General features: G+C 36.3%; 1 protein-coding gene across 8 annotated transcripts in view; it reads left to right on the top strand.

Annotated features, from left to right (window-relative positions):
- The window catches only part of MARCHF1 (membrane associated ring-CH-type finger 1), an 852,478-nt gene that overhangs the window by 762,018 nt on the left and 69,131 nt on the right, over positions 1-21,329 (top strand). For 7 of the 8 annotated variants that reach the window (XM_055111978.2, XM_055111976.2, XM_024928548.4 and 4 more), the window contains one exon: positions 7,117-7,196. In XM_055111978.2, coding sequence (XP_054967953.1) covers positions 7,117-7,196 — 80 coding nt within the window. Of the gene's footprint in view, positions 1-7,116; positions 7,197-7,471; positions 8,240-21,329 lie in introns of all 8 variants that reach the window. The other variant, XM_063603975.1, reaches the window with a different exon arrangement.

Genomic DNA, 21,329 nt, shown 5'->3' with positions numbered 1-21,329 from the left:
TTCCAACTTCTTGCTATTACAGATAATGCTGTAATGAACAATCTTGTAAATATATCTTTGGGCAATTATAAAAATGTTTCAGCAAAATTAATTCCCATGAGTAGAATTTCCAACTTTAATGGTATACATTTTTTTATTTTAATAGAGTTTATCAAATTTCTCTCCAAATAAGTTGTACCAATTTACAGTTACTTCAACAATATATAGCAATGCATGGCTTCCCCACCTTGGCTACACTGGGTATTATCAATCTCTTTAAAATGTGCTGATCTGATAAGTTAACGTGGATACCATTGTTAATTGAATTTACATTTATCTGCTTATTGAGATTGATCATCTTTTTACACAGGGCTTTTGGCCATGTATAATTCCCTTTCTGTGAACTACCTACCTGTTTTGCTCATTTTTCTGTAAAACTGATCAACTTTTCCTTCTTGATCCGTGAAAGATCTCCAAATACTAGAGAAATTAGCTATTTGGCTATCATATATGCAATAAAATGAGGCATTATTTATGAATTCTGGTTTTGTCCAGGATGGTTTTGGTATATGGGTGTATGTGTTTCCTTTTTATATATTAGAAGTTTTTATTTTTTAGATCATCATATTTATCTGTTTTCCTATATCACATTTTGTTTTACATCATCATAAGAAAAGGATTTTTTCCACCTATTATAAACATTAATTAAACATAAATTATGTTTTTCTCATACTTTGATGGGTCTTTTTTTTTTTTTTGCTATATTTAAATCTTGCATTTGCCTAAACTTTACTGTAACCAGTAGACTCAGGTTTACATTCTTCCAAATGACCAGTCAACACCATTTTTTTAATAACCTACCTTTTCCCACTAACTAGAAATGCAAATTTGTCTGTACCGAGAAACAGAAAGATACATATAGACAGACAGATTCCTAGCCTCTCAGTTCTATTCTAATGATGTGTCTTTCCCTGTGCCATGTGCATATTCTGTTAATTTCTAGAATTATACTACATTTAGATGTCTGGTAAAAGTATCCTCATTTCTGGATCCTACTGAGTTTTATTAAATAATTTTCCTGAATCTTTTCCCCTGTGTCACTTTTTCAGTTGATCTTTCAAATTATTTTTATCATATCTTAAAATAAAACAACCTGTTGGGATTTGATTGCTCAAACTATCCCTTTTCTCCATCCTCACTGCATCCTGGATATATGGAATCCTAACTCTGCTCTTTGCTTTCAGACAACCCTGAACCTTCCAATTCTCAGCTGCCAAAATGACCTTTCTAGTACCCAGATTTAATAAGTTCTATTTCCTGCTGAATACTTGCAATAACTTTTCATTCTTTTCAGGATGCAATCCAACACATCAATGTAACATTCAAAACCTCCATCTACTTTTTCATCTTGACTATGTACCACTTCTCACCTCACTCAACATCTTTCTCCCAGTCATTACAAAACTTTCTGTAGATCCCATACCAAGACGTCTTCTCTCTACTCTGTGTTTTGACACATCCTTGTCCTTGCCTGGGCTGCCATCCCCCACTTGAGTCACACTCACCTTGTGTTGGACAGGCGTCTCCTTCTCTGGGAAGCTGACATTAAACCCCTGTTCTACTCTATGTCAGATGTGCTTTCTTCATCAGAACCCCACTATTGGGCACTATCAGGATATACCAGACTGTATTAAAATTGCCAGTTCATTTAAATCTCTCCACTAAACAAGAAGCCCCTTTGGGCTGCCATCTGTTTCTTTATTTCCAGAGTATATCATATTATCTATCATGTAATAAACCTTTAATTTTTGTTTGCTGAGCAAATGAATCGAAAGTGAAACAAGCTAGGATTCATTTTATTTTAACTGGGTTCCACAACAAGAGGCAGCTGGTTAACTAAATCCCAGTCTTAATTTTGATGCTATTTTAGCAGAGTGCAGATAGTTTGGCTAGGAAGTGATCCCATAAAGGACAGCAATACATGTGAAAAGTAAGACAGAGAAAAGGGAAATGTTAAGAAGCTATTGAGATAGGGGAAACTAGGCCTGCATCCAGCTTGAGACCTTTGAGAAACTCTGGAAGTTACCTCAGAGCTTCCCAGAACCGCCCCTCTAAAGAGTGAAGAGGCTAGAACATCCATCCACTGACTCTAGTCCAAGACTTGTCCTAGGGTGTATTAACTTATCACACTTCCAGGTTGTGCCTGTGTGCAGCCAAGCAAAAGCACATGGAACGATGAAAGACCTGGGGCAGAGAAACAGATAGGCACAGGCACTGACATGGGAAGCAGTCAGCATTCAGGTGAACTCAGAAGAGGGCCAAGGATTCAGGCACAGCATCTGCTATGGCAGCCCACCAGCAAGCGGAACATGTACAAATGAATATTTCATATGACCTATTTGAATATTCTTCGGCAACAAGGAATGTTTTCCATTCCCTTCAAAATACTTAAGGGCTGTAGACATAAATGCTATCTGATTCATTGTGATGGTGGACAGAAAAACTCTCCAAAGGAAAGCTGTGTGTTTTAAATATTCTGTGTTACTATTCAGTGATCCATCATTTTCCCATTGTAAAACATACATTTGTTCAGACCTGTGGAATTATGACATTTGTTTTATTATGATCATGTCTATTTTGACATCTTTGTCTGTATAGCTTCATAGCCATAGGTATCCATTATGATGCTCATCATCACGTGGTTCACATACATAATAACATCATCAGTGATTTGAGGACACTTGGGCTGCATTAATTTTTTTCAAAGAGGGCAAGTAGCAGACTTCACAGGTGACCTTTACTCAGTGCCTGCTATATAGAGAGTTCTTTATTAGATTCTATGGCCATACATAGAATAAAGAATGTATAATTTAACAACATTATATACTGCTTAGAGAACAGATATTCTTATGTTTTAAAAAAGTAGCTATTTATCTGTTCAAAAGATGAAAATAGGAAGTTGATCTTAAAAAAACTTGAATGAAGTGAGGTTTTAAAAATTCTTATTTTTACTTAATGTGTAATAATTTACATTATTAGGGATACCAAGTGATATTTCAATATTTGTATACAATTTGTAGTGATCAAATTGGGTAATTACCAATCCATCACCTCAAACATTTATTATTTTTCTGTGGGGAACATCCAACATCTCTTCTAGCTTTTTGAAAATATACAGTAAACTATTGTTAGCTATATTCACTTTATGGTGTTATAAACCACTAAAATGTCTTCCTCTTACTTGGCTGTAATTTTGTATCTGTTAACTAACTTTTCCCTATCCTTGCCAGTCTCCAATGACCACAATTCTAATTTCTACTCCCATGAGCCCAATTTTTAAATTCCCACAAATGAGTGAGAAATGCAATACTTACCTCTGTGCTTATTTTACTTAACCTGCTGTCTCCCAGGCTCATCTATGTTGCTGCAAATGACATGATTTTGTTTGTTTTTATGAGTAAATAAAATTATATTATGCATATATATCACATTTTCTGTATCCATTCATCTGCTGATGAACATTTAGATTGAGTCTATATCTATTGTGACTAATGCTACAATAATCATGGGGGTTCGCATATCTCTTTGATGAACTGGTTTCCTTTTATTTGAATAAATACCCAGTATAGTGGGATTGCTGGATCATATGGTAGTAATATTTTTAGATTTTAGAGAAATTTCCCTACTGTTTTCCATAATGTCTGTACTAAATTACATTCCAACAATAGTATATATGAGTTTCAATTTCTTTTCATCCTCACACATTCTGGTGAATTTTATTTTGTTACTTTTGTGTGTGTGTGTGTGTGTGTGTGTGTTTTAAGAGACAGGGGTCTCACTATATTGCCCAGGCTAGCTTCAAACACCTGGGCTCAAGGAAGCCTCCAGCACATCCTCCCAAGTAGCTCGGACTACAGGCGTGCACCGCCATGCCCATTTGCTATATTTTTGATAATAGACATCCTAAGGAGAGTGAGATAATATCTCACTGTGGCTTTGATTTGCAGTTCTCTAATTATAGTGATATTGAGCACTTTTTCATATATGTATTGGCCATTTGTCTGTCTTATTTTGAGAAATGTCTATTCAAATCATTTTCCCATTTTACAATCAGATTATTCTTATTACTGCTGTTAAGCTGTTTGGGTTCCTTGTATATTCTATATATTAGTTCCTCATTGGATGTATGGTTTGCAAATATTTTCTCCCATGCTACAGACTGTCTCTTCACTACGTTGATTGTTTTCTTTGTTGTGCAGAGGAAACAATCCTTTGCACAAGCAAGGAGAAAGCTTTGCTTTTTAGTTTGATGTAGTCTCATTTGTCTATTTTGTTTTTTGTTGTCTGTGCTTTTGAAGTCGTACCCACAAAAACTTTTCTAAAAGATCAATGTCCTGAAGCAATTTCTCCATGTTTTTCCTAATAGTCTTTTAGTTTTGGGTCTATATTTAAGTCTTTAATTCATTTTGAGTTGATTTTTATATATAGTGAAAGATAGAAGTCTAGTTTCATTCTTCTTCATATGGATATCCAGTTTACTAAGCATCATTAAGATGTTCTTTTTCCAATGTAAGTTCTTGGCACCTTTGTTGAAAATCAGTTGGCTATAAATACATGGATAATTTCTGAATTCCCTGTTGTGTTCCATGGGTCTATGTGTCTGTTTTTATAACAATGCCATGCTCTTTTGATTACTATGAATTTGTAGTACATTTTGAAGTCAAGTAGTGTGATGCTTCTAGCTTAGTTCTTTTTGCTCAACATTGCTTTTGTTATTTGGGCTCTTTTGTGGTTCTATGTGAATTTTGGGATTGTTTTTTCTATTTCTTCAAATAATTTGCTTGATATTTTGGTAGGGTTTGCACTGAAACTGTAGATTGCTTTGGACAGTATGGTCATTTCAACAATATTAATTCTTCCATTCCATCAGCACAGAATCTTTTCATTTTTTTTTTATTCCTCTTCAATTTCTTTCATTACTGTTTTGTAGTTTCCATTGTAGAGAGCTTTCACCTTCTTAGTTAAATTTATTCCTAAGTGGGGTTTTTTTGGTCACCATTATAAATGGGATTTCTCTTTTGATTTCTTTCTCATCTACTTTGTTTCACCGGGGTTTGGAAACACTATTGATTTTTGTATGTTGATGTGTATCCTGCAAATTTACTGCATCTGTTTATCAGTTCCAGGAGTTTTTTGGTGGTGTCTTTAGGTCTCTTAACAAATGGTTTCCTCTACCTTGAATATTTTTAATCTTTTTAAATAATTCCTATTTGCCTTTTAAGATTAGCTGGATCGTTACCTCCTTATTAATTTCCTATAACTACTATCATAGGGATCCCCCCACCTCCTGGGACCTAACCTGCTGCAACATGGCACCATTTTGAGAGCAGAGCCACTACCAGAATACATCACGTCCTGGGATCCAGTAGTCTCTGCATCTGCATTTCCCTGGGGCTTTGTCATCTTATAGTTCTAGAGGTCAGAAGCCAAATAGAGATCCCACTGGGCTAAAATCAACATGTTAATAGGGCTGAATTCCTTCTGGAAACTCTAGAACTCATTTTCTAGCCTTTTTAAGCTTCCCCATGCCACCTTCCTCAGGGTTTCCCTTTTTTCACCTTGAAAACCATCAGTGTAGTATCTTCCTCCTTTCTTACCTCTATTCATATTCTTCATGTTCTCTCTCTGACTAACTCTACTGCCTCCCTCTCATAAGGATCCTAATGATTACATTGGGTTTACCAGTATAATTTGCATAAATCTCCTCAACTCAAGATAGTTAACTTAATCACATCTGCAAAGTCCCTTTTACCATAAAAGGTAAAATATTCACTATTCAAAGATTAGGATGTTGAGATATTTGGGGGGACCGTTATTTAGCCTACTATACCTTCTCTTCAAATATGACCTGATCTCTTGAGTTAGAATTTGTTCCTCTTTCTCTGGATTTCAGAATCGTGATTATATAGTTCCAATATGAGAATTTTTAGAATGACTTCGAAATTTGGGGTAATCTTTCTACCTTCACTGTTATTTTCTTGGTGACGAAATTGTGCATTTCATCTATGCAGTCAAACAGGCCTGAATCTGGACCCAGATCTCCACCCATAGTGGAGCCAGATACCTGGTCCAGATCTCATTGTTACCACCCATCAGTGAGAAGCAGCCCCAATTTTTCAGTTTCCTCAACTGTAACATGTATGTAATTATAGTATTTACTACAAAGATTTATTGTATTAATGAATATATGGAAATGACTTAGAACAGTGATAAGCACATATTATTCACTCAAAACTGTTAGTTATTATTACTTTCCACTTGTGAGATTATTGTATAATTAAAGCAGTACATAAAGCTACAGCACAATGCCTGGAACATAGAAAATTATCCCTACATTCTAGTTTTTTATTTATCATCATAACCTATATTAAACACAACAGGTTAAAGTCAAATAGAGTGAAGAAAATACTGTTTCAAAGGTAGGACTTTAGTGAAATGCACTCAACTTTATGCTAATAATCTGATGTTTCAGGCTTTCTTATTCTCAGACTTAGTATGGTTATAGGGTTAAAAGATATGAAAGGCCAATAGTGTTGCAAGGGATATATTTTATTAGTTTCATTAATGAAATTTTAATAGCAATAAATTCAGGCTTTTAAATATTACAAAGTATTTTCAAATATCTCATGGGGCCTTGATGTTAGCTTCAGGAAGTATCTAGCAACCTAATGCCTGTTTGATTAGACTTCTCAGACTATTATTATCCTTGTCACATAATAGTGCTTTAGTCCTTATATCATAGGATCTTCAAGTATTATTCATTTGTTTCCAAAGCAAATTGAGCTATTCCACTCAAATGATTACAGTAAATAGAATAGAAACTTGTGGAATCATCTTCCTCTCTCGTAAATGAAGTAACAGCAAAATAGCGCAGCATCTCAGCTGTTCCAGGTTCCTCAAATAAGTTTTACTTTTGCAAAACGAACCTCAAACTTCCTATATTCTCTGTTCTGCATTATAAGCAACATGACCAGCAGCCACGTTTGTTGTAATTTTTTAAATATGTGGAAAAAAAGCAAGATATCAACCATGTATTACCTTAACCAAGATGCCAAATTATCTAACTTGTTTCTCCAGGCAAGCAGCCCAACAACAGGGACAGCTCCCAGGAGCCAGTCAAGGTTGTCTGTCTGTCCATCCACTCAGGACATCTGCAGGTAAGTGCTGAACAAATTATCTTAATCTATATTCTTTGGATCAATATTCGTATTCTTGTTTTTTGTTCTGAGAATGTGTGTCTCTTGCTTCTGCTTTACATGGTCCATAGAAAATTTATACTGGCTATTTTTTTTCATTTAGTTCATTTTCTTCAGTTGATCTTTATTTATCTACTTCTGGTCCATGCTGTCATTTTCATCATTCTCTCTCTCTGTTTTTCCATGGCTTTCCTCTCCATTCCCATTTCCCATCCTTTGCCTGCTGCTCTGTCTAGATCTGCCATCTTGCATGACATGTCAGAAGAGTCATTTGAGTATTGCACCCCTGTCATGGTGCTGAGCCCTGCTAGGAAGGAGTCTGGTAAGAAATCAGTAAAACAAAGACCTAGGAGGAGGAGAAAAGCCTCTGAGAGATATGAGCATGCTGCAGAAGAACAAATAAGAGGGAGAAAAAATGACTTTCACCTTCAAATCTCAAGCCCCAGGTGGAGGGAGCTTTACACAGATTCTTCAGATTCATCTTCCACAGATGAGAGTCATTGGATTCAGGCAAAAAGAAGAGCCCAGGTTAAATTCAGACTGTCAAGAAGAAGGAGGAGAAATAATAATAAGCCGTGTGAAAACTTAGCTGGGTCTTCCACTCCTAACGGAATTGAGCTCGTTGATCTGGGATCCAAAGGTAAAGAGCAACAAGAGCTGATTGAATGTGAGAGTTGCTCTTTAAATCTCCACAGAGGAAAACATACAAGGCACCAAGAATGCAACCCTTCTCTGACTCAAGGACCCTCTGAAATTAAGAGATCCTCAAGGAATCATGAGAAGAGCAAAGGTAGATATCACCACAGAGATCCTCGGCTCTTGCAAAATCTTAGGAAAAATGAAATAATGAAGAAGACATTTTCAGAAACAGATTCCAGCACTGAAATACTGGGAGTTCCAGAAGGCAGCAAGGACATGAATGATGCAGGGCTCCAGGTGAATAACCCTGTTCAGAAGCCTCCTGCCACCTATGACGATGGGTCTGATAATTTAGAAGTATGCAGGTCAGTCACTGTAGAGAAAGGCTTGATGTCATCCATATATAGTTCTTTTTGCAGTGAGTAGGTGCGTGTTTGACACCTACCCTCAAAACTTAACATTTATTTACACTGTTCTTTTTCTGATTGGATATAAAAGGAGAAAAGGTGGGTAGGAAAAGAATAATGCAGATGTAAACATGGGTTTGAAAGCTGTTACCAAGTACAATTAGATATCCCCTTCCTTTAAACTGAATAATGATTTATCCTGGTAAAGGGGCTGACTCAGTTGAGTCTTGCACTCATTCTAGTTATGACAGTAATAGTGGGGGAATTAAAAGTGAGATTGTGTGAAATGTTAGACTTTTCAATGCAAATTTGTGAACTGCTGCCATCCTGACAGAAAGATATTCAAGGCTTGAGTTCTTTAAGGTCAGATTTTTGTATCAGAAAATAATCTTCTCTGCAGTTGGCTTTAATTTGTTCTCCAATTGTTTGACTCAGCAGGGTAACTGAAGACTCAAAGGACACGGAAACAGGTCAGGGACATATCAGTGGGGTTGCAAGAGCCTGTAGGGAAGGGGGCCACATTAACTTTACTGATAAACATATACCGAAAGCTTTCAACATGTGGCTATTTTTTAGCTATGAGACAGCTTTCTTGCTCTTTTTAACTCAACAGCATATATTTGCAAAATAACCTTACGTAAAAAGAATTATAGGAATATCCAAGCTAGTGTGCATAAATGAGACAATTTCAAACAAAAAAATATATTTGTACATTTTCATATTATACCTAATCATTTAAGCTGTTTAGATTCTGTATGAGAGCAAATGAAGATTTTCACTGCGCAATACTTGTTATGTTTTGCTTTGCTTTTATAAAAGCAGAAGTTACTTCATAAAATATGTATGCATGTTCATGTGAATTACGTGACCCAGAGAAGGCTGCTCATGTCCATTCAGGGCAGCAGTGAGAAGAATTAAACTCTACATGTGAATAATATAAGAATGGTTTGTTTATCTGAAAGTTTTATAGGATAGTCATTCCTAAAATCCTCATTCATTTATGTATTCAAGCATCTATTATGCATTAAGCTTTATTCTAGACATTGAAAATATTATAGTGAATAAGATTTGTATAGTTTCTAACATCTTACAGCTTATAATTTAATATGGAACAGAGACCCAAAACAAATTGATTTACAGTTGATATATAATTATAATTATGATAAGAACTATGAAAGCACATGGCAAGGAAGCTTAACCTATTGTGGGAGATGAGACAAAAACTCTCTAAGTAAGTGACAAGCAGGCTAAGGCTCAAAGGATGACAGGAATTGATCAGGAAAGAAGCAGGGAAGACCATCTAGGCAGAGGCTGCCACTAGCAGGAAACAAGAGGAGGGACGGAGCTTGGCAATTCAGGGAGCAACGTAAAGCTTGCCATTGCAGCTAGGTTGTGGTGAATAGGGGGATGGGTGGTAGAGAGAAGGATGGAGAAGTGGAGAGGGCTCGACTGTACAGGGCCATGTGAAACATGCTAAAGGACTTAAAAGGGATTCACAAAGAAACTGTCACCGTGTAATTTACCTATAAATGTAAATTTCTTATAATCTTTGAATTATGATTTATATGTATGTTTGCTGAAAAGTTAGGGGATGGACTAAACCACTCTTTCTAGTCTGAATGGAGAATTTCCCGCTTGCAACCATCTGTTGTCATTCCCTAAATCTAGCTTCCAACAAAGTCTAATGAAAGACAGTCAAAGAAGCTAGTTGTAGGCTAAATGGTAATTGGAGAGAAAAATAATGCTTGCAATTAAAGTCGTAGTGACTGGTTCTCCTTACTTAAAAACCCTACTCTGGAGAAACATTTTCAAAGACAGGATATTTAATTTAGACTTCTATTAATGAAAGTGAGATAGATGAGCCTATAGGTATTATTTCCTGCTAGAGATTACCATCAAAGTATACCAACTAAGCAAACGCTACAGGCAGCATATTATACTAGATGCTGAGGATAAAAAGTAGCAAAAGACCTGATTTTTCCCTTAAGTGGCTTATGATCTAAGTGGCAGAGATTGAACACATACTCGAAAAAAAGCATATAAGATAGTACAGGAAGAATGTAAGAAAAGGAATACTGCAGGATTTGAAGAAAGATTTGCTGAGATCTGGGATGATCTAGAAAACCCCTAAAGAAGAAGAGGTACTGGGGCTGAGAAAAATAGAATTTACGTTAGAACTCAAGGCGGGGGAAATGCCATTAGCACAACAGGGATGGGACACTGGCACTTGCATTTATGAATTTTACATGAACTTATATGACTAGGTTGGAAAGTTTGCATACATTGATAAAAAATAATTCTTTAAAATAAGACATTTTGAAGAAAACTTACATATTCATAGTTGTTTATTCTGTAAATCCATGTTTTCAAACTCCCTCAATGGATCTCTTGAGTTCCAAAGAGGCTGCCTCTAAAGTTGAGGCAGGTCAAGGGGATTGTGCTTCCCTCAGCCCATTTTCAGCCAGAATACCTTCATGATTATGTCTCTTACATAGTGGGGCTCTACATAATATTCCTTTAAGAATAAAAAAGGTTCCAGGGCAAAAAAATATATATATATTTTATATATATATATAAAATATTATATATATATTATATATATATATAATATATATAATATATAATATATTATATATATATTATATTAATATATAATATATAATATTATATATATATATACAGAAAGACCTTTTCTAAATAAAATAGGCTTAATGAAGTTACATACACAGTGTAGTCACCAGTGTCTCTGATAAAGGAACCTAGATTTAGGAGATGGAACTATCCTGTGGGTTGAGTAGAGTACTAGGTCAATAATGGATAAGGAAAGGGAAGAACAAATGGCAAATTAGCATTCCACCAAGTGAATGAGGACAATCTCAGAGTTTGGATTTGGTGAGAGCCTAAGATAGAGGAGTCAAGAATGACTCCAAATCTTGGAACTTAGGACAACAGTAAATGTTGATGTTAATGAACAGAGGCAGAAGACAGAGGCAAGTTGATTTAGGAAAGACATAGTGAGTTCAATTACAGGCAAGCTATTTGTGGTTACAATGACATTCCAGGGTCAGCTGTCCAGCAGACAATATGAGACATATTATTGAACTGCAGAAGAGCAGTCACAGTTGGGCATGTATAATTTTTCAATAATTAGTGAACTATACACAGCCTGACACTAAACAATGGCATGTGTGCATTTTTTAACACAATGTATTAGCACAAGGTACTAAAGATATTAAACACTGAAAATCTATTCAAGATCAGGAAGGACATAGAGATTTCGGAATTATTCTCAAGGAGGTAGCAGTGATGCCTGGAAAGTGAATTAAATCACTATAAAAGATCTTGTGTAGAAGAAAAGATATATATGATCTCTAGAAATGGATACAGCCTGAGAACCAGGGTCTTCTATGTAGGCAAAACAATGACCCCTGAGAGAAGCAGCAATTGCCTGTGAACTTGCCCTCTCAGACATGCATAGCAGGAGCAGTCTCAGCCACAACCACAAAAAGAAAGAAGCTCCTAAGCCTTCTTCCTTTTCTGTTCCTGGCATCTGGTCCCCACATGCACACTCTATTCTGTTTGCCTCCTTCATCACAGCCTTTTTCAGAGAAAGTATCTCTACCAGCCTATTATACCTTAGAGGGAATTTAACTCACCATACTATTATACTCACAGTTATTTCCACAGTGCAGTGGAAAAGTATTTGCTTTTTTGAAAAAGGAATTGCATTTAATTAAAAGGCTAACAAACATGAATCAGATCATGTTAGCCCATGATTGAAACTTTTTCATGGCCTGTAAATCGCCCTCACTGGAAGGTGCAAAATCTTTAATATTTACAAGTCCCTGTTGATCGCTCTATCAGATCTGCCTCTCTAGCTCCACCACCCATCATTAACTATGACCTTTTCATGCTGGTCTGTTTCCAATTCCCTGAAAGTGTTCAGACCTACCCCTTTCAAGACCTAGAATGGCTTTACCTTACCTCCTTGGATCTTCTCCAGACGACTTCCTATTCTTTCTCAGTTTAAATGCCATTTCTTTAGGAACAGCTTCCTAACCTCCTAACCAACACTCAGGTCCCCTGGCAGTCACTTCCATAGCATAACTTTTAATTGCTAAAATATAGGCATTATTACGATTAACTGTGTCAAATTTGTTCACTGCAAAATCCAAAGTACCTGGAACAATGCCTGGCAGATAGCACATTCTCAACACATAGTTTTTGAATGATAGCTTTAGTGAAAACGTACTTTTCTAAGGGAATAATTCTTAGGATGCAAAATCATAGCACTGTATGTTGGACTGCCTCACCTGCTGTAGAGCCAACATGGAAAGAATACTCTACACCAGCAGTTCTAAAACTTTAGTGAACATCAGTGACAACTGGAGGGCTTGTTAAAATGCAGATTCCTGGACCCACCCTTAGAGTTTCTGATGCCCTTGCTCTGGGGTTAGGCTCATTAACTTGTATTTTTAAAATGTTCCCAGGTGATTCTGAAGCTTCTGATGCAGGAATCACATTTTGAGAAACATTATTCTATGCTACAAATCGTTCCCATGCTTTAGATAGGAAGAGAAAGGAGAGAAAAGAATCTAAAGAATGTATTTGAAAAGCCAAATGTCTATAGTTTTTTATCATATTCCCTTGAATGCTGACACAAAGCATGACTAGGTTACATTCCTGTACTTCACATTGTTAGACCGATATAGCATGGGTTATGTCACCAAAACCATAGACTGGCAAAGTCCCACCTCTACCAGGAACTCAAATGTCATGGTTTGGTTATTGCTTCCCTTCAAATCCACTTCCTCATTTCAACTACTTCCATTTCTATCAGTGAGTCCACTAATTTCCTGGATTTTCCATTTTTGATCTTATTCCTTCCATATTGGATGTGTCCAGTCTCCAACAAAGTACTGTCATTTCTTTCTCCAGATACTGGTTTCTGATCTGTGCTTTTTTTCTCAATCCCAGTGTTCCATTCCAGTCCTTCTCTACACTTTCCATCTCCACCACATCCACTTTTTAGCCCACTACCTGTTTTGTTAAGTACTTTTCTAATGGGATAAAATCAACAGAAATCAATTCAAATGAGCTTAAACAAGAAAGGGGTATGTTAACCACACAAACAGTAAAACAGAGTATACAGATGGCTTCAGGAACTCCAGAAACAATGTGGTTCTCTCACTCTCTCTCCTTCTCTGTGAGGAGTCATTTCCTCCAACTGCAGACAAACTTCCTATATACAGAAGAGGGAAGAGATAGTCTGGCCAGAGGTAGCTTCGGGCTTACATTTTAGCAGCAGCAGCCTAACAGAAAAGAGAAATGTTCTTTTCAAGCACTTATACATGAAATCCCAGGGGAGGCATATAATTAGCCTGCCCTAGGTCACATATCCATCTTTGAGTCAATCACTGTCACCAGGATCATAGGGTATTGTGGTTGGACTAAGCCCTTGAATGGGAAGACTGGATTTAAAATGTAGCCATCGGCAACCCCTCCAAATCTTATGAATTGGGAAAAGGAAATTTCAACAGCAAAAAGAACTGCAGTAGTACCAGAAGAAGTGAAACAAGAATTCTGAGCAAGAAAAATAAATGAAACAATACAGTAATGCTCAACTACACCACCACCAAATGTAGTTCTTCCCCTCTTAAATGTCTCACTCCTCGTCTCCAAATGCTCATATTTAGGCATGCTTCAATATGCACTTCATTTTTATCCTCCTTTATAAAGGAGGATAAAAGGTTTTCTAAGCTAGTCTGGTCCACAGTTATCTTTTCTCTCTTGGAAATCTCATAATTCTTCTAGTCAGTATCATATATTCTCTACTTTCATGTGTGTTAGCTCTCTTTTCCCTACGGAATAAGTTCCTTGAACATAGGAGTCCTGCCTTACATCTGTTTTGTGCCCTCCGCAATACTCAGAACAATTCAGGCAGTGCTCAAACAGACCTTTTGGGACAGCTTCCGAATCAGTGCATGCTAAGAGAGAGTAGACTTGCAGAAACCATGGAGACAATAATGGGAATTCGGTGTTACAGGGTAAAACAAGTAAAGAACATTGAAGTCCACTAATGGTTTCTTTAAAAGAGGAAGAGCCCAAAGATAAGTGATAACTCCTGGTAATGCTCTAGCTCCAGCTTAGGTTGGATGGTGAGTTTGAGGATATACTTTGTACCATTATGCTATAGGTTTCATATATGTTATGCATATTCTCATTTTTTTAAATTATACTTCAAGTTCTGGGATGCATGTGCAGAACGTGCAGGTTTGTTACATAGGTATAAACGTGCCATGGTGGTTTGCTGCACCCATCAACCTATCATCTACATTAGGTATTTCTCCTAATGCCATCCCTCCCCTAGCCCCCCAACCTGCAACAGGCCCCAGTGTGTGATGTTCCCCTCCCTGTGTCCCTGTGTTCTAATTGTTCAACTCCCACTTATGAGTGAGAACATGTGGCATTTGGTTTTCTGTTCCTGTGTTAGTTTGCTGAGAATGATGGTTTCCAGCTTCATCCATGTCCCTGCTAAGGACGTGAACTCATCCTTTTTTATGGCTGCATAATATTTCATGATGTATATGTGCCACATTTTCCTTATCCAGTCTCTCATTGATGGACATTTGGGTTGGTTCCAAGTCTTTGCTATTGTGAACAGTGCTGCAATAAACATACATGTGCATGTGTCTTGATAGTAGAATGATTTATATTCCTTTGGGTATACACCCAGTAATGGGATGGCTGGGTCAAATGGTATTTCTGGTTCTAAATCCTTGAGGAATCTCCACACTGTCTTCCACAATGGTTAAACTAATTTACACTCCCACCAACAGTGTAAAAGCGTTCCTATTTCTCCACATCCTCTCCAGCATCTGTTGTTTCCTGACTTTTTAATGATCGCCATTCTAACTGGTGTGAGATGGTATCTCATTGTGGTTTTGATTTGCATTTCTCTAATGACCAGTGATTATGAGCTTTTTTTCATATGTTTTTGGCTGCATAAATGTCTTCTTTTGAGAAGTGTCTGTTTATATCCTTTGCCCAGTTTTTGATGGGATTGTTTTTTCTTGTAAATTTGCTTAAGTTCTTTGTAGTTCTGGATATTAGCTCATTTTTTAATTAAGAAATTGTGCCTAAAGCGAACCCTTCTAGCTCTGTCATCATATCTGTGTATTCATTTATTTATACATTTATATAGCAAATAACTATTTATTTTTGAATTTGTTCTGTGCCAAGACAATGTCTTAGAAGCTGGAAATAGACAGTAATGGTGTCATCTTTTATGAACTTATATTTCAGTTGCTAAGACAAGTAATTAAACAGGCATAAAAAAAATCTGTGAATGAAGCTAAAGGAACAACTTGCATCTAGTAGAGCATTTCCCTGAGGAAGTAATAACTAGGGAGAAATCCAAATGAGAAGTAAGAGTAAGCCAAGCAAAGAGAAGGGGTAACCTGTTCCAGGAAAATGATATGGCATGTCTGAACACCCAGACCAGAGATGAGTGAGATATGGTATACAAGGATTTCAATGTAGCCTAGTAGAGAGCCAGGGAGCAGAGGTGGGGGAATCCAATCATGGACTTCCTTATCAATCATAGTTAGGAATTTGGACTTTGTTCTAACAACAAAAGGAAAGTTTCTGCAGGCGTTTTAAGCAAAAGGATGACACTGTCAGACTTGTGTTTTGGAAAATCACTTAGGCTGCTGTTGGAAAATAGATTGGTGGAGACAAGACCAAAGACAAAGGAAATCAATTAGAAAGCCATGGCTGTGCCCCAAGGAAGAGGGTAGAGTGGCTGTGAGAATAAAAAGAGGTGGATGAATTTTTAAAAATGTTTGAAACTAAATCAAGCAAGAATTGGTCACGAACTACATATATATAATCGGCTCTCAGGTTTCTGATTTAGAACACTGGGTAGGTAACCACACCATTTACTACCAAGAGCAAAACATTGTTTGAGAGAGAGATTTAAAAAGGGAGGATGAGTTCAGATTGGGACATGGTAGTTTGAGGTGCAAGACAAATATCCAAAGAGAGATATTTGGGAGGGAGATATAGGCAAGGTCTAGAGTTCAGAGAGATCTTGATTTAGATGAAGACGAGGAAGTCTTGAGTAGCTAGGTGGTGATTGTCAAGATCCCCCATGGGAATTCTGTAAACTGAGATGTGGTCTTGAAGAACCCTGTGACTAGCAACGTTCAGTATTCCCTGTGAGGGGGAAAGAAGCCAATGCAGGGAAGGAACAAAACAGCCAAAAAGGCAGACAGAAAGTGAGGAGTCTGTAAAGAAAAGGGAGAGTATAAAAAGTGGAGAGAGAGGTAAATTCAGAGGCCTTTTTAGTTTTTGTTTTTAATTTAAGGGACTCTTGAGTCAAACAGAGAGCCGTTGAAGATTTGGAAAATGGAGAGGCTCAGTTCTTTATTAAATTCCCACAGAGAAGTTAGGAAGGTATAGGACCTAAAGTGGAAAGATTGGCCATGGAAGGGAAAATAGGTATGACTTTTTTTGCAATAGAAGTAAAAGAGAAAAATGATAAATGTGGATATGTGCAGGTCTATAGATTTTTAAAGTTTCCATTTGATGGCCTTCTAAGGTCATCTGTTCAGAGTAAGGGAGTTGGTTGCAAGATCAAACGTCCAGTGAAGTTTCAAATAAACAACAAAGAATTTTTCATTGGGATGTCCTCATGCTAAAGAAGTACTCATTGTTTATATGAAATTCAAATTTAACTAGGCTGGACATCCTGTATGTTTTTGCTAAGTCCAGCAATGCTAAACATAGTAAGATATATAAGCATTGGTGAAAGCCCTGTCGAGGTTGGTAACTAAGGGTTTATGGAAGCCACAGACTGCAGGAAGTTTAATTTACCTCTGCAGTACATCATTCAAATGCGGATACAACCAAGCAAGGCAGCTGAACGTGAATCTAGGGGAGTGGTATCATAAAACATTTAGATTTTCTGTTTTCCCAGTTTCGTATGTGTATCTTCAGATGAACCTGAAATTTAATAACTAAGAAAAATTTGCATTATAAAGATTTTTGAGTAAAATTATATTTTAGTGAGTAGCTTTGCTCTCAACATTTATTTAGAGAAAAAAAATTACACTTCCCTTTACCTTAATCTTTCAGACAATTTAGTCATTGGGAAGCCTGAGTTTATAGAGTCACCCATTGTCTGGGTCACTTTCCCATTGGCTCTCTGCAAACCTTTGGAACAGTAGCACACGTTATCATCTATCACATCCTTGAACATAGTATTTCCTGGGGCAGCCTCATTCTTTTCAGAGTCTCTAATTGTGAGAAAGTTCTTTGTCACATTTAATATTTAATATCCAATATTTAATCAGTCAGATTCATATTTTCTACCTGTTGGTCCTAGATGTATAGTCACTCAGTAATAGATTTTTTTTCAGCTTTTGTTACTTATTCTGTTACTTCTCCCTATTATTTTTTCTGTACAAAAATGAGACTGACATTCTGTTGTCAAAGTCTGTTCTACAAGTAAAAGATAAGCTGTTCAGTCTTCAATATTCAAGTGAGAAAGATTACACTAACCAACCTAATGAAGCATTCATTTCTAAGAGGTAACAGACTGTTAAGAAAGTTCAGATTTATTCTCTTATGTTTTTGCCTTTGTTTTGCTAAGTCTTGTCAGAACAAAGACCAACCATTCTCCTGTTGATTTTAATAAAATCTGAGTTGGTAGGAAATATAGGTGTGAACTTTGCTGATAACCTGCCAAAGCTGAGTTACTTGGGACTACTCAACATAGAGTCAGGAGGTCTTGCTTCCAACTTTTCTCTCTAATTGGAGTGGTCAGACTTGAAAAAGGTAAAATGGCTCTCTATTTATAGGATCATAAAATGAGAAAAATGATATGTGCTTTGCAAATGAATACATTACTAACATAATTCAGTGTTTTCAAACTAATTTATTTCCTTGATATGAATAATTTTAATCACTGCAGTTGTCAGTAAATATTCAGATATACCCTAGGTACTGTGCTTTACAGAGTAAGCATTTCTCCAACAAAGAGAAGTAAAATGTTTATAACACCACATTGTATATTATAAATGTTTAGTATTATTTTATACAGCATTTTAGCTCAGTAATCTGTATTTTGAATGGATAAAAATGAATTAAGACACTGACGCACACACACACCTTATAAAAAATAACTTTAAAAAATTGTAGAAATGGCATTTTATCTTTTCTTTATATATTTTAAAGATATGCCTTGTTCTTAGCAGTTTTTTTTTTTTCTGATTGTTTTCAGTTTGGGAGCTAATCTTTCCAGGGATGAAATGACAGTATTATCAATAATACTGATTATCTTGACTGGCAAATTATCTTACATGACTGAAACCAATTGGATTGATAAATTACTTTCTAATTTAGCTAAACAGTCACTTCAATTTTTAGAAATAGCATGTATTCTGAAGGCCAATTATTTAACAAGTTGTGCCTTTAGATAGAAACAAAGAAAAACAGACATTTCCTTGCTTAAAAAAAAAATTAAAATAGATTTGAATATCAACCAGGAATTTTCTAATCTCAGAAAATTTCAAGCAAAAATAGATAGAAGTATGATGCTCATTCAGACATGGATCAATATTTACATGTTATGAGGCTATATTGTGCTACATTTATCTTTTCCTTGATAATTTCTAGTTTGTTGAATATCCAATCATATAGAAGTGCAAAATACTGAAGAGGAAGGATTATGAATTAGATAGAGTTTATCTACTTCTTAATTTAAGAACAATATGTGTCCAGAATTGCAGTTATACTGAACTATGTGCTTCCTTTAATGAATTTATATCTGTTTAGCAATATGAAATTCCTCCTGTCTTAAAAAAAAAGCAACACTTTCTTTCTTTTCTCACACATACAATTCATTTTTAAAACTATTGTGTGTGCATTAAATTTAGATTCCCTATATGTTTATACAAACAGAAAATAAACATTGTGTGTATAAACATGAATACTGGGTACAGTGTTTGTTGCTACCAAATAAGGATATATAGCTGAGAATTTATATATAGCTTGAAGATTTTCTGCATTTCTAATTACCACAGTTAGGTTCTCATCTTCCCTATAACCATTGCAGAGTAGTTGTATATTTATTTCAAATCTTCTGCAGTTGGGATTTAAATAGGCAAATTTAAATACCAGTATCTAATTTGGTTCGGAAATTAAAATGCCCCTGCAGCAACCTCAACGAGTTGTCTTTTGCTCTTAGCACTCTGACAGCCCTAAACACAGCACAGTATCTTCCTTCCCACTTCTGTCAGATACAAGGACTCCAGGAGCGTGTTAGTTCTCCTTCATTCACTTCCAGGTTTATGCAGAACTGAAGATGCCATAATTCAGAAGTGTCTGTGTTTGGCGACGGATTTTAGTATCGACATTAAACTGAGAACTTCCTTCTTTCCCTGAAGGTTACTCAACAAGTGCTAATCAAAACCTCTCCACGTTCTGCCTGATTTTTACCAGCTTGTTCTTATTTGGACCCTCTGAGGCCCACTTTAACAATTCTGATGTCTTTATTTTAGAAACTCTTTTATCTAAATTAGATCATGACTCTCTGGGGGTGTAACCAAATTAAAATGTTTTGCCACACAGTAAGAGGGTCACAATGGAGGAAAAAAAGGAATAAGGAAAAAATAATCATAACCAGAATGAAATAGAAGCCATATAGACTGTCAAAATGCTCCACACATCAGAGAACTCTTTGTTCCAATCAGCATTCCACAGTCTCAAAACTCCACCAGTTAGAGCTAGAAAAGCCCTGAGACATTGTCTCACCAAGTGGTTCCCAACCTAGGCTGCATGTTACACTCACCTGGGAAAATTTTATGTTTTTAATGCTGCCAGGATTCCATCCAGATTGCTTGGAAGTGGCGCGTCAGCATGGGTACATTATTAGAAGCATGCCAGATAATTTAATGAGCAACCGAAAGCTGAGAACCACTGATTTTTAGCCTAATCTGAGGTGAACAAATTGATGCCCAGAAGATATATGTGTGTGTGTGTAGTGCGTGTGTATATAAAATATGTGTGTATAAATTTATATATGTATATAAATTTATATATGTGTGTATATAAATAGATATATGTGTGTGTGTATAAATACAGCAAAAATATATATGGAACAGGAGGTCTACTTGAGTGTATCTCTTATAATTTAGACACACCAGAAAAGAAGCCTGGGGGCTAGCAACTGGTACAAATTTATTTTCCTTCAGCTCCTGAAGCCATCTGAAATATAGGACATTGGTTCTCAAACTTGACACACTTATTGATGGAAATAGAAAATACAGTAGCTTTCAACAGCCTTCATCTTGGAATGACCTCAAATTTCTCATTGATATGGAAAACTGCAATTCATTTGCAAATGACACTTTGCGGGGGAAGCCCTAAATCCATGGTTCTCTAAGTAGAGTCCCTGGACTAGTAGCATCAAAATCACCTCGGAAGTTTTTAAACATGCAAATTATGAGGCCCCAATCCACACCTATGGAATCAGAAACGCTGGGAGTGGGACCTAGCCATCTAGGTTTTAACTGACCCTCCATGCGAGTCTGATGCATGGTAAAGTTTGGAAACCACTGAAGTAGAGACTACAGATAATAAAACAATCAATTGCAATAGAGTGTGTTCACTGTGCATGGGGATAGGTATAGGGCTTTAGGGAAAAGGAACCTAACAAATCTGTGAAAGGACAGCAAAAACACAAAGCAAAATAAAGGAGGTGAGCAATTGTATTTGCTGAGCTTCTGTTAAAAAAATTAAATATGCACATACGTGTTTGCTTGTGTGTATATTGTGTGTGTGTGTGTATGTGTGTTTTGATCAAGGACAGACTGTATATATGTGTAGGCATAAGCTAATGTGTATGTTTTTGTCTTTGTTCTTAATTTTAAATGTTTAAAAAGTAAAATAAAACATATATATATATATAATTTTTTTGAGATGGAGTCTCACTCTGTTGCCCAGGCTGGAGTGCAGTGGCACAGTCTTGGCTCACTGCAACCTC

Source organism: Pan paniscus, chromosome 3 (genome assembly GCF_029289425.2).
Source record: "Pan paniscus chromosome 3, NHGRI_mPanPan1-v2.0_pri, whole genome shotgun sequence".
NCBI lineage: Eukaryota > Metazoa > Chordata > Mammalia > Primates > Hominidae > Pan > Pan paniscus.
The sequence above is the reverse complement of the archived record's forward strand: the minus strand, read 5'-3'. Positions and strand labels throughout refer to the sequence as shown.